This window comes from Hetaerina americana, unplaced genomic scaffold (assembly GCF_022747635.1).
Source record: "Hetaerina americana unplaced genomic scaffold, ioHetAmer1.1.p SCAF_22, whole genome shotgun sequence".
Classification (NCBI taxonomy): domain Eukaryota; kingdom Metazoa; phylum Arthropoda; class Insecta; order Odonata; family Calopterygidae; genus Hetaerina; species Hetaerina americana.
The window spans coordinates 5,509,709-5,527,802 of NW_027286786.1; the positions used below are offsets into that span (position 1 = coordinate 5,509,709).

At 46.4% G+C, this 18,094-nt stretch overlaps 1 protein-coding gene across 1 annotated transcript in view; it reads right to left on the reverse strand.

The window, feature by feature from the left end:
- LOC139689335 (transcription cofactor vestigial-like protein 2) overlaps positions 1-18,094 on the reverse strand; it is a 229,747-nt gene that overhangs the window by 144,815 nt on the left and 66,838 nt on the right. Inside the window, exon 2 of the mRNA XM_071586418.1 lies at positions 14,924-15,302. Within this exon, the coding sequence (XP_071442519.1) occupies positions 14,924-15,302 (379 nt within the window). The remainder of the gene's footprint in view (positions 1-14,923; positions 15,303-18,094) is intronic.

Sequence of the window (18,094 nt, forward strand, 5' to 3'; positions counted from 1 at the left end):
CGGTTTCCAACGGCGATCTGTCTCGATTGGGTCACCCCTCTCTTCGGGGAGGAAAATGGATCTTCGAAACGAATGGCTTTAATTATCTATTCTTTGGTCGAGTGCCCCAATGTATTTATGCTGTGGACAAATATTTACAAAATAACTCCATTTGAAATCGATACGTTGGTAGGACGAGAAAAAACCACGTTCGTGTGGTGATTGTCTTAAAAAATGGGACTATTTATTTCTACAAATATAAATACGTATAAATATTACTTATCACTTGCGAAGGGGAGGGTAAACAGATTATTTAGGAAATACGTTCTGTTTTGGGGAAAGGCGGTCAATTTAATAGAGGAAGATTTCGCCCTAAAAATATTTCATTCGATTCACAGACTAAGGAAAATATAATGAAGACCATTGCAGCAAGACGAGTAAGGGCGAACGCAAACGCCCGAGGATATGGAGGAGGCCAGGACATGAAGTCAGGCTACGCGAAAATCGAATTCAGTGAGGAAAATGATGGAAGGAAAAAAAACAAAGTTGATGTTTTGGAAGAAGCTAAGGCAGACAGAACGGAAATAAAAGGGATGAAGGGAAGAATAATTATATTTTTAGGGCGCTATGAAACATAACAGAATAGAACGGGAGTCATTAGGTGGAGATGTGTTCGGAAGAAGTGAAATTGATGCGAGATTTGGATGACATTGATGGAGCGAACATTGCAAGCTGAAGAGAACGCCAGGAGGTCCAGGTTGCGGCGACGACACAGTATTTGGATAGTGAATGAGTGAAATGCATAACCCTTTAGCCTGTTGTCGTCTATTCACGAGGTCTTGTTGCAGCGACCTTCTTCAACGCAGCTCCAGGTCTCGACGGGATGATCGCTTCCGATCGATAGTCGCATGCAACTTCAGAGAGGAAAACATACCTCTTTCGTAAGGATGATGTGTGCAAAAATTGTTATTGTATACATTTTGAACATTTAAACGCGTATATATATATATATATATATATATATATATATATATATATATATATATATATATACACACACACGAGTATATATAACTTATCCTCGCGAAGGGGATTGTAATTCTACGCTGAATGCGGTTTCAGGGCACACGCGACCCACTCCGTGATTGAACTGGACGTTTTCCCACGTGCGCATGTCGTCGCATCTCGAGGCCCTAAGTGCCCCGAGGAAATCGATTGAAATGACCTCTTGAATTAGGCGCGAGAATCTGCAAGCAATCTGCAAAGCTGCCTTTCGGCCGAGAGCCAATCAGCGGGGCGCCATTGGGATGACTTCGATTTCACTTTCATTTATGGAGGTAACCTTCGTGCAATTGAGTGGTCATTTGTACTTTAATATGAACCGCGAGGTTGCAAATGACCTCGACCGTCGACGTACTTAAAAATTGAAATACTGAGTCAAAATGAGCCGCGAGGCTGCCGGGTGTCGCTTCCAGAGTGGTCGTCTACGTACGTGCGAGGGTTTATAAGCGACGGAGTGTCGAATGACGGCGGAGAAACCATTGGGAAGGGATAGGGGACCCTGTTCGAGGAGAGAGAAAAGCAACCCTCGTCTGCTCGGTGACTGGAAGGAGCTCTGGTGTCTTCCCACTATGACACCCGCCATAGAATCCCAAATCACGTGGGCCATGCGCTGAGTCAATGCAATGTTTTACTTCGCAACGACGAATGCAAATTTTACAAACGGCTCGCTCCTCAAACTTTTCTTATTTTGCCGCGTCGTATTTTCGCGTATATTATATGCATCACATGTTATGTAATCTCTAAATAAAAGAGATGTTGTATATACACATATAACAATTAGCGATCGTTTTGCTTGTTTCATTAACTTTAAGCACATCACAAATCATTTCAAAGGACATTTAAATGAATGCACGAATAATATCCAATAACTGCGGGCGCAACCTGCCTCTCGCAAATTCCTATTCAATAGTATTTTCTTACCTTCGCAATTCCTTCAAGACGTTTCACTTCAAATTCGCATAAAGGTACGCACGGTGTTTTTTGTGTTCTTAAGTCTGCCAACTGGAGGCCAAGGCACGGGCGAGGGAGCCTCGGAAGTCCGAGGGAAGAAACGGCAGTGGCGTTCAGGGGTAGTCGAGCGGCGAGAGGCCCACACGCCGCTCGGCTACGACGGCGAGTGGGCCTCTCGATACGAGTCGGAACGAAATTCCCGTGGAAGAAGGGCCCTCGAAGTGCGTTGGAACACTCTTTCGAAGCATGCGTCTCGAGTTTTAAGGCCGCCCATCGTTGCGTGTCGAGGTTCGATTGAGAAGCGGGCCAGCAATCACGGAGAAATGTGACCGTGATCGACCATTTCCCTCGATATGAATCGATTGATGTGGTAACCGTAGTGATTGGAGGCGCAGTGACAGGCTGGGCCGCTGGTGCGTCCTCGGGAGGCAGTGGTGCTGGGGGCACGAAGTCACCTCCCCCGCGTCGAGGTCTCGTAAAGTGGGAAACGGTAATCGAGTGCCGTTTTGGAGTTTTTCGTCGAGGAGGGTGAGTGTCGGGGGAGGAGGGGCGGGGGGGGCAGGGGTGGCAGGAGGGGCAAGAGGGGCAGGAGGGGCAAGAGTGACGCATGAGTGTTACCCTCGGCGGATGCGCGAATGGGGGTTGGTGGTTTCAATGTCTCGGGAATGGGGTTTCGAATGGCGGTTTAAGAGGAAGGGAGGGGGCGTTAGTCAGCCGAGGGTTCCCCCGCAGGACGAAGGAAGAAAAAATATGGAGAGCAGATGCGGGATTTAGGGTAGGGGGTGGTTTCTGAGGGAGGAGGAGTGGGGGGTGTAAAAATAAACGAGGGGGTAGTCGGCGGGGTTGTCTCGCTCTTCCGGTGGCGCGACGGAGGAGGAGAGAACAATGGAGCAGCGGCGCCCGCGCACCCCTGGAGGGCGGAATGGCGACTCTCGCGAGATACGCCCCCTCGACTCGCCGAGCGGTGACGCCGAGCAGCAGAGAGGCACCAAAGCCCCTTTGACTGGTGCGCGGGACATGATCGAGGTACTCGGAAGCGAGGATGGAGTGACCCTCGATTCCAGGCCGCCTCCCGATTCGCATAACCAGGGGTCATGCAGGGCACGCAGGGCCGGCAAATACACACATGCGCCAGAAGAAGTTCTCCGAGGCAAGGTATTCGTCGGATCCGCAGCGTTTTGGTCTGGGTTGACGCAGCGGAATGGTTTGGATTGCATCGCACTGCCATGTGAATGGAATCGCCAACACGTAAAACCAACCTCGCAGCGCATAGCTACGGCGGTCGGTATCCATTCAACAAACGACCATAATATTTATTCAAACTCTATTTCTCTTCGCCTGATTAGGCTTTAATCGACCTAAGAATACGAGAAGGAAATGTGACATTATGTTGAGAGGGGTTGTGGTCCCTCGAGTTGGGTCTCGTCCCAGAAACTTGTCGAGTGGATGGCATTTTCGTTCGGAATGGAAGAAGGAGGCGTCGTGTGGACAGCTTGTCGAAATCGAGGGAAACCCGGCAGCGTACGGCGCAAAGCAAATGTGAGGGCACGATGCACAGCTGCACCACTTATTGGAACAACCTTGACCTCTGCTGAATTCGCAGGAAAACATTTCTTTAAGTTGCTGGCAACCGAGAAAAAGGCCGTGGTGGCTGGGGATGGAGGGGTGAGAGCAAATGGTACCGATATCGAGTAAATAGTTAATGGTGGAGGTCTTCCGAGGTACAGCGAGTGATGAAAGCTCCCTTGCGGCTAGCGCGTCGTTAGCATAAGCAATGTCTTCGAGAGCGCTATGTACTTTTTAAGTTAGAAATGTTCACTGCAAGGAGAGAAATTGATATAATTTTCAGTTACATCGAGAAATTATCTTAGCAAAGCTACAGCAGTTGAAGAACCTGGTGCGATGGCTCTCAATCCTCAATGTATTTCTTTGACTTGCAATATTTATTTGGTGATGGAAAGACGCAGCAAAGCAATACCAATCTGGCACGCTCGCAACCGACGCGCGCCGGCCGCTATGCCCTTGGCTTCGGGTCTCCGGCGAAGCACAAGGCGCTGCTAAACGGAGACGTCTAAAAATGGCACAGCATAAATGTATACCCAATGTATGAAATAACTTTGTCCACGAATAATCATCATGTTTCAATAGGAAAAGGTTATAAAAGACAAAAACAGAGCATGGTATTTTTTAACTGTTTCGTATATTTTATTTCTGCAGTACATTTGCGTGTCACAATAAACGGGCGATATAAATTCCTTCGATGTTATTTAGTGCCAATGTACGATTGTGTGGATGGGAAATATTAAAACATCAATGGAACAATAGGAATAATTCCTTTGAAAATAGTTGTGATTAACAAATGAGATTAAATTATAATCGCAATTATTCACAAGCTACATTCAAGGTGACGCGAATGCTTCTATTTTATATTTAATGCTATTTCTACACCCTATCGGGAACACACGTTAGATTCTCCGAAATATATTCGAAGATAAGTTCCCTTAAGTGTGTCTACCGTCCAATGCGAACGGTCCACTTTTTATCTACACATGCTTTATTTACTCCTATTAAGGAGTTTCCCGTGTCCCGTGGGATTTGTCTGAATATTCTTTCACCCCAGTGAAAATGCAATACCCTGGTTTGATCTTTTGAAAACAGCAACACATTTTGAAATTTAATTCACGAAGTGCACGTCCATGCGTATAATGCATAACGCAATAATCTTCATTCCGTTTCGTATTCCAACGAGTGAACGGCGAACAGAGATGAGGGAAGAGAAATTTCGAATTTTGCGTAGTTCAAGGTTGATACGATGAGTGGCGCGGCTGAGCTGAACACATTCACTTTGCGATTTTAATCCACCGGGACAATATTTGATCGCTCAATATTGCATGTGGCATATCAAAAGCGTTCCTCATATTACCAGGCAAGGCAAAATAGGAAACAGTTTGGAGGCAAGCGAGAAAATGAAATAAAATTGAAAAATCCGCCAATGATTTTCATGGCTGCGACCCGTGTTTCATCGAGTCGCTGCGCCTTCGGTTCCTTCGTTCGTCCCTCCGCGAGAGAAACGGCTGGCAATCGGGAGAGTGGCGTTCTTGCCCGAAGTCTTGGTAATAGGCGAAATATGTTGTTGTTTGGGAGGACCTTGTCAAAGAGTGTTTTCAAGTGCTACTTGGAAATATTAGACATGGCGCATCTTAAATAGAAATAGTGTTGATATCTGTGCTGACTTGCCCCTCCCCTTCTGCCCTCTTCCCCCCCTCTGCGGGGCAAGCTCGCCCCTTCTGCCCTTCCCCTTTGGTAGGAGCGTAACCACGCGCGCCGTTCCTTTCGGGTGTCACTCACGTAACTTGAGAAGCGTCGCTCGCATCCCGCGATCCGAGGAGGTGATTGCATTTACAGAGCCATCTAGCGATCGAGGGCGTAATCGGGATCCATGGGGATGTTCTGAAAGGGAAGACATCTGTAGACCGCTCATCAGAAATTCAATGCGTCTTCGGTCATCGGTTTGATAGTCCCACGCATTGGGATTGGATCTTTTGTGAGCTCTCCGTGGCCGGAGGAGGGCTCTCTCTCGATGACGAGCGGTCGTCTACTCCTCGCCGAGTGATTATCATCCGCCGCCCCGGCGTCTCCATTATGATACGGCAGGGGTCGCCAAATTATTAGAAGTAAGAAGTGTGGCGGTTGCTGGCGGAATACGAAAACAGGCCGATTAGACAACAGACGAGGCAGCAGAGATGAACCTTATGACACTGACAAATATTGGTAGACATTTTTCAAAGAAGTGCGACCGGAATATTACCGGGGCAGCACCCAGTGTCCTGGCCCTATATCTGGCTTCATCTTGGTTTTTGGATGTTTTTCCGAATCCACGTGCGATCAGAGTATTCACACGCATCAGGTGTTGGTGGTCATGATGATACACTTTTTAAGTTCCGTGAGTTTTTCAAGTGAGACGTGATTTCGTTTGCAGTCAGTATGTCTAGTTGAGTGCAATTAGCTGCACCACTCCAGGAACTCGCTTACGACGTGTCCTATCACTCACTCACTCACTCGTGGAAATGGGAGGCGTGCGTTCCTTCTGGTCGTGTCTTCTGGTGCGTCCCCCACCCTCCCTCCGCTCATCTTCGGCGGCGAGGTGGTCGTGGGCCGGCCCAGACGGAATGGGGCCCACTCCCCCCTCCACCCCCCCCCCCCCGATGGCGGGGAGAGATTTATGGGGTCTCTCCTCTTCCAGCGACGGAAGGGGGAGGGGATGGGACCCGGAGGGAAACGTCCTGCCCTCCAACCAGGGGTGGCTCCAGCGCCCTGTATCTTCGGCGGCAAAGCAATCGACTTCCTCGGCACCGGTGTGACCAGAGCCTCGGGAATGGGCCCATGCGGCATCGGCGTGCGGCGTCGAAGTGCGGTCCATCACATCTCGCCTGCCGAGGCATCACCTCGAACCAGTACACTCGACTGATCATGCCGATACCAATAGAGGACCACCGTGCAGGACGGAAGAATCCGCGAATATAAGGTCACAGGAACGATCATGCGATTGAAGCTGTCGTATATCTTGGTCTGCCCGACCCATAAAACCGCTGGAGCAAAGCCAAATCTCAAGAGGAGAGCCGCTGGAAGAACGGAGAAGCATGCACCACTTATAAATACGTATAAGATAAATGCTAACCATTGAATTTCAACGCTGACATAGTTGGAATACGTTACTTATAGCTTGAAGTTGGATGTCCAGGTTGGTACATTGTTAGTCGATGCCAAAGACGCGCTAATAGACGTCGACCGCCCGGAGACATCGGTGCTTCTTCCTTTGCACAATTCGTGACGATCAATCACTTCATGCGGATACACGCAAAATTGCTGTAATGGCTAGCCATGTAATATCCCTGGAGACACGCCATCGCGGTGGCTTTCAGGATGCATATCGTGTGCTCTTATCAAATAAACTCTTCATTCGGCTCCCGACGCCAAATGCGGTCCATGCGGATTCTGTTCAGTCCACCTTCGCGCCACGATTCACCGTAGATCGGCCTTAATCGAAAGCGACTCACTTCTTTCCCCCACCTCCAAGTCAACCTCTCGTAATTTATTCTCCAAACAATCTCTTCTCTTTATTTCTCGTGTCTCCTAATGCTCATGTCCTAGACAAGGAAACTGAATAGACTAAAACGAAAAATACAAGTAAAGAGAAGGATGTCATAGAATGCTGATGCCAACCAACCCTTGAATCGGTGACAACGATTAGTAGGTATATTCCTTTGTCATTTAATGCTATTCATGTTCATGGGAACTTAGTGACGGTCGTTAGTTTTTTTATGGTCGAGTGAGTGGCATCACGCACCTTTTATTGCGGTGGAGGGAGCTTTAAATCTTCCACTTGCAGCTTCACTGCGACTCGGGCATTCGACGAATGGGGAAGAGGCCTTCCCTCGAGTTGCGCTCCGGGGACGCATGGACCCTTTGACCTCCGGGGCGCTTGAGGCACGGAGGGGGTGGGCTGACCACGGGGCTAAGTGGGAATGCAGATTCGATAAAAAAGGAACCGAAAGGAAATACATCCATCTCTCTTCCTCCCTCTGCCTCGCAAGAGTGAGACGAGCGACGGAATCGTAAAAGTTTCGGCGCGGACGGCGTCCGTGTGAGTGAGTCGTCAGAGACCCTCCCCCCTCCTTCTAAAGGAAGAGGGGTGGTTGGGGGGGGGTTTGATGTGGCGCCGTCGACGCGTTTATGCTCCGATTGGGTCGCCTCCTGCCCCCCCCCCCGGGGTGCGGCTCTCCGTTGGACGAGAGATGAATGGTGCGACTGGGTGCCGCCCTCTCCTCATGGACCCCCGCTTCCTCTTTCGCGTCTCAGCGACCCCGGGAGACGAAGACTTCTCTCGCTCCGGGGCACCCGAAGATAGAGAAATCGAGGAATAAGAAAAAAGGAAGATCCGAAGTGAAATTCATCTGCCTCGGCCTGCTGGGATCTCCGTCGCAACGCCTCCCCGCAACTCTCCCCGACTTGGAAGTGAGGCGCGGGCGTGGAATGAAGATTCGAGCATGCGCCGCACCGCACGTCAACGTTTCTGCAAACGGCTACTCTCACGTAGAATCAAAGACCGAATTGTGGTTTCAGTGTTCACGTGTTCCTTTTTGAGCGCGCGAACAGAGAGTGGCAATTGATGGATGGATTGAGCTCCAACTTGCGAATACACTCCCTGCCCTCCTGGAGGGCAGGCCCCAAAGTCCTCTCTGTCTCTCGTCTATCCATCAGTGGCGTCGATCCAACGGCAAAGTGAGATTATTCACCATGGTGATGTACCGAGATAATATTAAAAAATCGGACTCTTTTTGATTAACACAACATAAGTTATTCATTCTTTGTAATTAAATCCGATATAATACTCATCAATGAATTTTAGGAAAATCAATCCAAACCCGATTAAACCTATAGACTCGAAGGGCAATAGAGCAACTAGGCGAGTGAAATTACTAGGGAGTCGTAGTCTCGTCGTACGCGCGTGAAGCTTGCCGGTAGCATCTTCGGAGTAGCATTGAAGGAACCGCCAAAGGAATAAGGGCGGGGGAAAATAGCCACGTGAACAAGTTTAAGGAGAAGTATTATTTCGCGCTGCTTAGTGCTCATCTTGAACGGGATTCGATCATCTGGGAACCCGCTCCGAAGGACCTTCCTCCAAAATAAGAAGTTAATCTCAATTTGTTTGAAGGTAACGAGAGTGATTTCAGAGTAGGATGTAACCCTGTTGATTGCCCTCGTGACTGAAATTACTTCGTGGCAATAGATGCGCGAAACGTAGCCAGAGGATGTTCTCTCTTGAAAGCCTTTCGGAGCCGAGCAGTGTGCCGAGGAAAGCTGTTCGTTTGATGAGGATTTGATTATTGACAAACGGAAAGAGTCCCGTTGTCGTTAGATAGTCTTGATTGGGAGTCATTGGAAGCATGACTTTAAAATGCACGATTTGAAGATAAATCATTTAATAAACGGAATAATTCGACTGTCGACAAATACACGGAATAATTATAGCGTCGCATTACAAGTGTAGGTGAGACCAGTAAAAGAGGTTCCGGGAGATTACCTTTGAGCTGACGGCAATCCATTATCTCTCACGATTTGCGACAACAGCATTAGCAAACATCAGATACGACAGTGCGAGAGGTTTAATATTACGCCGGTGTTTCCTAAAAAAATGTACCGAATGCCAGTAACTCTGTGGTTGATAGTCAGACACGTTTGTTTGCTGACGATGCATCGGTTTACGGAGATATCCGTAATCCCGAGGATAAAGCTGCTTTAACAGACGTCCTTAATGCTATACGACGCTGGTGTGAGACATGGGCATTAGAATTAAACTTAAAAAAGTGCGTAGCGATGGAATTTTGGAAGAAGAGCAATTCCCACACGAATACCATCTGGATCAGGAACACCGAGGTAGAATGTATGGACTCCATTAAATACTGGGACGTTGCCCTCGCTCATGACCTCTCCAGAACGCTGGGTAAAGGTGAGCGAAAGGTTTAAGAGAAATATTATCTTTTACTGGTTAGGCCTCATGTAGAAAAATGGGTTCATATCTTGCTAGTGTCTGGGATCCTCACGAAATTGGACCGATTGCCGAATTCAGCGATGAGGAGATAGCTTTGTAAAACGCTGTTATGATAAACTGAGTAGCGTATCTAATAGATATTAAAGGAGCTAGGCTGGGAATCACTCCACAGAGGGAAGGTTAAATTACAGACAAAATCTATTTCATTAATTGGAAGGACGTCTCTTCAGCCGTGTTGTTGAAAATATTTATGAAGTGTTAAAAAGTGTAAATGGAATGGGAAAGCAATGCTATAATGTAATTAGAATAATATTGATAGCAAAGTGAACCGTGCCATTAACACCCGAAAATCTGGTGGTATGGAAGAATTCAGGATTTAAACTGTCCTGTTACTTGAAATTTACAAGTAACGTGAGGGACAATCCGACAAAATGTTTGGCAAAATCATGTGATAAGAAGTGATCTTTATTTTAACCGCAAGGCGGAAGGGATAGGGCAAAAGAGGAAAGGACGAACGAGGGTGCGGGGCATTAGATGACGTTGAGAGATGGGAGAGTGTACGTGCCGTGAATGCCTGGATTCGGTGCCTAATGGCGTGCCGAGGGCGGTTGATCAAACGGCATGGATCGGCCGTGGGCGAGGCCGTATTCCGTGGGTGGTAATTGGGTTGGAGAGCGTACGCATGAGAGATATCACTTGTTGTGGAGAATATGGTTAAGGATGCAATGAGATAAATGCAATATCGTAACGGCCAGGACGTCACTCCTTAGCGGGAGGGAGGGGAGAAGGGGAGAGAGAGGAAGGGCGCCCTTCTCGCGGCAATCGCTGTCATTATTTTTTCCTCGGCCCTCGGGACTCAGTGGGAAACGTCGGCGTTCCCCCATTCCGCTCACGCGCGCCCCCGCCTTCCTAGAACCGGACCCCCGCCGCGCATTCTCTCCCACCCTCGGAATTCACCGCGACCCTCGCCTGCCGCCGCCGAATTATGAGACGAAGTCATCGAATCATGGCGATCGATTAGTCCTGGAAGACGGGCGCCCTTTGTGCATCGATGGCATTTCGCTTTCCCGCCTTCCCTTCCGTTCGGCGCCGCAAAATCTTCCCGAGACGCGTTTGTATTCGATGCACGTTTCTCCTTGAAAGGTACTTTATTTCTTGGTGGTGGCCAAGGTTTATCTTTCTCCTTCATTCGGGAAGGTAATTTAATTATAAATCCTCATATGACCGACTATCCACCGATGGTAACATGATTTGTCATTAATCTGGTAGGTTTCTAAATCAGGAGCCGCAAATATTTTCTGATCGACTCGCGCAATTATAACCATTTCATCTATTAAAAAATATGGAAGAAATCCCCCAAGAAAATATTTTAGTACCAAATTCAACAAATACAATGCGCTTGAAATACAAATAATTCGTTTTTATCCTAATGTCCCGATTCAAAGCATTGATATTCAAGTGCTTTATTGAATGTTTATTTTGGGAGACTTGCTGAATTTAAAGTATATACCCCGAAATATTTAAGTGACAAGTACTTGACTTTTAGAGAGCCATCCTTTGGCCAAAGAATCGGGGAACTTGGTTATATATAACACCAAAAGATCTCAACGTAAATGATGTTTCCTCGATAGCACAGGTGGTTAAGAGCATCCGCCCGGGAAGTGAAAAGATCCGGTGTTCGAGTCCCGGTCAAGGACATATTTTTACGCTCGTGATCTGTTCAATTCTGCCTTCCCCACCTCTCCTGCGTTCGTCCTTTCTATGTACTCCCATACCTATTCATTAAATATATTTCTATGTGCATGAATATATATTATATATATAATATATAATATATATATATATATATATCCCTACCCGGACTACAACCATGACGTGGTGGAAGGGCTTGTGCGTTCCGATGACCCCTAGGGCTGTGCTGGCGGGAGTAATAATTATTGTTCCTGGTAGGGTCACCCATGCCAGATTGGTCGAAGGTTAGGAGCCAGACTAACGGTAGTCCACGCAGCGTATGTTCCTCAGTGAAGCGGCTGGAAGACTTAGTGAGATCAGTTTTAGTTCCAATTCCGTAAAAGGTAAAGGCTACATCATGTGAGGACTATAGGACAATAAGTTTGATATCCCACGCAGCTAAAGTTGTTCTAAGGATCATAAACAAAAGGATAGAGAGTAAGGCAAATGATTACTTAGGGGATGATCAGTTTGGGTTTAGGAAGGGGAGAGGTACGCGTGATGCCATTGCAGTAATGAGATTATTAATCGAGAGGAATATAGAATACAACCAGGAGGTATTTGCCTGCTTTGTAGATTTCGAAAAAGCGTTTGATAGCGTGGGTTGGGAAAAACTAATGAGTATACTGCCGAAAATAGGAATAGATTGGAGGGAACGGAGGCTAATCCACTACCTGTACATGTCTCAGACTGCTCAGGTGCGGGTGGGGAACGGGGAGTCCGGATGGGCAGTGGTAGAAAGAGGTGTAAGGCAGGGTTGCCCATTATCACCGTTGCTTTTCAACCTGTATGCAGAGGAAATGATGAAAGGGGCATGGGAATAACTAGAGGTAGGAATGAAAGTGGGCGGGGAATTCGTAAAATCAGTTAGGTTCGCGGATGACCAAGCTTTAATTTTTCAGTCAGCCAATGGGTTGGAAGCATTGCTGAGTGAATTGGAAATTCGGTGCGACAGGTGTGGGATGAGAATCAATATTAATGAAACAAAGGTTATGCGATTTTGTAGAAAGAAAAAGAATAAGCTAAACATTAAAATAGGAGGGCAAAAACCAGATCAGGTAGAACAGTTTACGTATCTTGGTAGTGTTTTGGACCAACGCGGTCAAAGTAGTAGGGACGTAAGGAGAAGAATTGCGCTAGGCAAAGGGGCTTTTACAAGGAGGAGGGAGTTAATGACGGGGACGTTGAGTAAGGATGTTAAGAAAAGGCACGTAAAAACTTTGATATGGAGCGTAGCTATGCACGACGCGGAAACGTGGTCATTGAAGCAAGAGGATAGACGTAGACTGGAGGCTTTTGAAATGTGGGTTTGGAGAAGAATGGAGAAGGTGAAATGGACCGAGCAGAAAACAAATTAGGAATTTCTTGGTATGGTGGGCGAAGAGGGGAGTTTGTTGGGATAAATCCTATGGAGGTAGGAAAAGTGGATGAAGGGGGTTACTGGCAGTGGGATGTTGAAGACTGTAATGGAGGGGAGAATATTAGTTATACGAGGAGAGGGAAGGAACAGGACGGATGTTGGACGGGATGAAGGGAGGAAGAAAGTACTCAGAGATTAAGAGGGAGCAGATATAGAGTAGGATGCTGGATTTTGTGTTTTGTTAGGAGTTAGGAATTAAAATGTTTTATTTAGTAGCTGTGTCCAACCAAAAACCTACGCTAACTGGTAGATTACCTAATAATATATATATATATAATATATATATATATATGTATATATATATGTATATATATATGTATATATATATGTATATATATATATACATATATATATACATATATATATATATACATATATATATATATATATGTATATATATATGTATATGTATATCTAGATAGCACTATCGAACGAAAACACAAAAAAGAAAAACTCACCCGTTGCTGAATTTTCGGCGGTCCAGCCACTTTTCTCAAAGAAGGGGAGGAAGGAGCTCCTTCCTTCTCTCTTTTTAAAATATTTTCATTTCCAAAATGCTATTAAAATATTGGAGTATATTATCTATGGCACATAGCTTAGCCCGTGAGCATGGCGCTACCTTTTCCTACGGGTATTAATTTTTCCTAGCTCCTAATCACGCACGAGCACTTGGAGCACCGCAGATTGGTGCCTGAAAGTGAATTTCAATCGTCGATAGCCCGGCTAAGTAAAGATAAAAAAGCAACATGATAACGTTGGTTCCTGCGGCATTACTAAAAGGTTTAGGAAAATTTGGGAGGAAGATATGGACTGACTGGTAGTATCTATGAGGAATGAATGTGGTCGGAAGACTTTGTGAGATCAGTTTTAGTTGCATTTCCGAAAAAGGTAAGGGCTACATCATGTGAGGCCTACAGGACAATAAGTTTGATATGCCATGCAGCTTTAGTGGTTCTCAGGATCATAAACAAAAGGATATAGAGCAGGGCTATTTATTACTTAGAGGTTATCAGTTTGGGTTTGGGAAGGGGAGAGGCACGCGTGATGTCACTTCAGTAATGGGATCCCTAATCGAGAGGAATATAGAATACTATCAGGAAGTAATTGCCTGATCCGCTGATTTCGAGAAGGCGGTTAATTGAGTTAATTGGGAAAAACTAATGAATATATTGTAAAAAATAGGGGTAGATTGGAGGGATAGGATGATAATCCACATCCGTTACATGTCTCAGACTGCTCAGATGCCAGCGGGGATCGGGGAGTCCGGATGGGCAGTGTTAGGAAGAGGTGTATGGCAGGGTTGTCTTTTATCATGTTCAAAGAATGCACGAGAATGAAATGGACGAAAATGAAACAAATGGATTAAGTTCTAAGAATAATAGAATATATGGGAGACGCTTGTCGGGAGAAATTGGAAGAATTGACATTTGTGACAATTGAATGAAGTAGATTCGGATTGGGAGGCTGAAGGAAGCTGGGAGCGACAATGGAGGGGAGGAATGAGGAGGAATGGTGGATAGTGTGATTATATGGGAGGTATAAAGTTTGCACAGCTATAGATTGAGTGGCGTTAATGTGTAGTATGGGATTTGAGGATATTTTGTGTCATTTTACGTAATTAGGGCCTACGGGTACTGAAGTCTGCAGTCCAAGGGTCCATTGGAATCCCACTGAAGTCGGTGTACTGCTGCAGCGATATACGTAAAATCGTATTCAAGCGGTCATTAAAGAATTGAATGGAAATGTCGAGCTGACAAAGCTACATCATTATTTCCTTAACTAAAATCGCACGCAGAGAAAGAAGCTGGTTACGTACGTACGGCCACATCGGCGGTAACACTCATGACCTACATAGGATATTTCCCGTAATATTTCCTCGCAAACTATTCGCACGCTTATTGCGAGACGTCAAGGACTTAGCTAGACGACATGCGACGTGCAAACGCGATTGCCCGCAGCAGTGAAATGCTGCTTCGTGTGGAGCAGATTGGAGAGATGTGAGTGATGGCGTGTTAGCTCTCGAATTGAGAGACATCGCCTCTCATCATGTCCTTCCTTCGCTAAGCCTCACTCCTTCTGAGAGTCTTGACCACCGTACTTGGGTACCTAGCATTGGCAAAGGGCACATTCTAAGCATTATTACTGAAGTGAGAGGAGAATGGCGCCTGTCACCCACTTGAATTGGGGGCCCCGGCGCCATCGGCCCCACAACGGACGATAACACTCACCCTTGTCCGACATGGAGGCTGAAGAGGGCCCGGCGGGGGCGTGGTGATCGGAGGCGGGGGGGCTGGCGCCCTGGGCGGCCTGCGGGGAGGCGGGAGAGGCGGCGGGCGAGGCGGCGGAGGCGAGGCTGAGGGCGCGGCTGAAGTGCTCGTCCACCACGGAGGACACGTCCCCCGAGTAGTGCGTGAACACCACGCAGTTGGCCGACACGTACTGGGCGCCGCCCCCCCCGCCGCACTTAGCCCTGCCGCCGCCGCCGCCCCTGGCCGTCTCCTCCTCGTCCTCCTCCTCCTCCTCGTCCTCATCCAGCAGCTCGTCCTCTTCCTTGGGCGGCGGGAGCCGCGGTGAGGCCGAGTAGGGCGTCGCGCGGCCGTACTTCATCTGGAAAGGAACGAAAAGGACCGGTTAAACTGTGTGACGGACTCCTTACTCACTTATTGCGTGGCTGCACATACACACACGTGATAACATCAATACAGTAGTCAACCCACCAAATATACGGTTAGGAGGGTTGTGGTAGAGTTCACCCAGTACTAAGCCCTATACGGCGTGTGAAATTCACACATAAGCAGGGTAATAAGGAGGGCAAGTTCCTTTCCCTGTGGGGGTTATGGTTTCCTAGGAAGATCTGTTACCCGAAAAATCACATAAGTTGGGTGGAGCTATAGGTGCCCAGAGTGCCTTGCCCGGGAATCGAACCCGGGACCCTCCGGTCAGCAGTCCAACGCTCTACCCGCTGGACTACCGTGACCCACATATATGTATATAAATATACATACTACCTTGATGAAAAATTTCCCGGAATTTATTCAGAAAATTAAAAATACAAGTTTATTCATCTAAATCTATATTGTCCCCTTCAAAGTAATCCCCATCGACTGCAACACACTTATGCCAGCGCTTGATCCAATCCTCGAAACATTTTTTATATTCGGTTTTCGGTATGTCCATCAGTGCTTCCTGCGATTTTTCCATTACTTCCTCTCGGCTGCTAAAACGCGTTCCCCGTAATGGTTTTTTAACTCGATTGAACAGAAAGAAGTCACAGGGAGCCAAATCAGGTGAATTCGGTGGCTGTTGGATGGTATTTGTTGCATTTTTCGTCAAAAAATTACGAATAATGATAGCACTGTGCGACGGTGCGTTATCATGGTGCAAAATCCACGAGTTTTCTGCCCACATTTCTGGTCTCTTTCGGCGAATTGCTTCACGCAAACGTCTCATAACGCCCAAATAATACTCTTTGTTTACTGTCTGGCCTTCTGGCAAAAATTCATGATGCACTACACCGTTGTAATCCATGAAAACCGTCAGCATTGCCTTCTTTTTTGACTGAAAACGACGTGGTTTTTTTGGTCTCGGCTCATTTGGTGAACGCCATTCACTTGCCTGATGTCTGGATTGCGTGTCGTACTCATAAACCCACGTCTCGTCTCCAGTAATGATCCTTTTGATGAATATGGGATCGGATTCAGCCTCGCAAATCATGTCTTTTGCGACGTCAACACGGTCTCTTTTTTGCATGAAATTGAGGTCTTTTTGCTGCTACACGACGGAAACCCAAATCATTAACCACAATGTCTTGGGCGGATCCATAGGCAATGTTCAAGTCCTCCGCTATTTCTCTGATGGTTAATTTGCGGTTATTGACCAACATTTCTTTTACTTTATCAATTTTTTCACCGACTTTCGATGTCGATGGTCTGCCACTGCGTTCATCATCTTCGATTGACTCACGACCACTTCTGAACCGCTCGTGCCACTGGTAAACGACCGTTTTTTTTAGAGAATCGTTGCCGAAACACTTTTCCAACATTTCCAACGTCCGTGCGCCACTAAATCCGTTTTTTACGCAAAATTTAATACAAGTTCGTTGTTGCAAATTTAAATCCATTTCTGCAATTGTAAAAAATCGCCAACACACACAGAGATAGATGTACTCTTGGCTACGTAACTTTTGCAAATGTCAAGTTATGACACTAAGATTTAAAGGGAATATCAACAACAGATGTACCAATTTAACAAAAAAAACAGAACTCAAATCGGAACGATGGGAGCGCCACACGGTGGTTATTCCGGGAACTTTTTGATCAAGGTAGTATATACTATATAATTATATATATATATATACATATACATATATATAATTATATATATTATATATTAATATATATATATATTAATAATATATATACATATATATATATATATATATTAATACCAACTTTTGAAAGTATCACGGACGAGAATAATAATGTGTAACACTTAACTTGTACGTTAAGTGAGGATGTTAAGAAAAGACATGTAAAAACTTTGATATGGAGCGTAGCTATGTACGGCGCGGAAACGTGGTCATTGAAGCAGGAGGATAGACGTAGATTGGAGGCTTTTGAAATGTGGGTGTGGAGAAGAATGGAGAAGGTGAAATGGACAGAGAAAGAAACAAATGAGGAGGTACTTGGTATGGTGGGCGAAGAGAGGGGTTTGTTAGGAGAAATCCTATGGAGGCAGGAAAAGTGGATGAAGGGGGTATTGACCGGCAGTGGGAAATTGAAGACGGTAATTGAGGGGAGAATGTTAGGCAAACGAGGAAAGAAAAGGAACAGGATAGGGATTTTGGACGGGATGAAGGGAGGAAGAAAGTACTCAGAGCAGAAGAGGTACCTGATGTAAAGTAGGATGTTGTGTGTCCATCTAAAAACCTACCTTAACCGGTAGATTACCTAATAAGAATAATTATATGTACATATATATATATATATAATGCGTGTTATTGTTCTCTAATGCTTGAGATGACGGCTGCTACGTGCGCTTATCCGCGGCAACACATAATGCTGCCGCGGATAGGTGCGTAGGTTGTTTCCTGGGTGATTAAAGGTCGGACATCGCCCGCCCATTCCCGCACATAATTCCTCAGAGCTGCAAAAATTGGAAGTAGACGGTCTCGAATCGCGGAGGTTCCCCGAATACCCAAGTGGCTCACATTCGCTGTGGGCATCGCAAGTGAGGAAAACTCATTGAATCCCGCAGAAAAAAGTCTGGGTTTCGTCTCATTTTATTATCCACTCCATGAAAATGACCTGGTGACCTACCGGCTCATGTCGATTGAATCGGTACTGGCGTATCGATGGGCCATTCAGCGTCTCCTGAAGAGAGCCATGGACGAAATGACC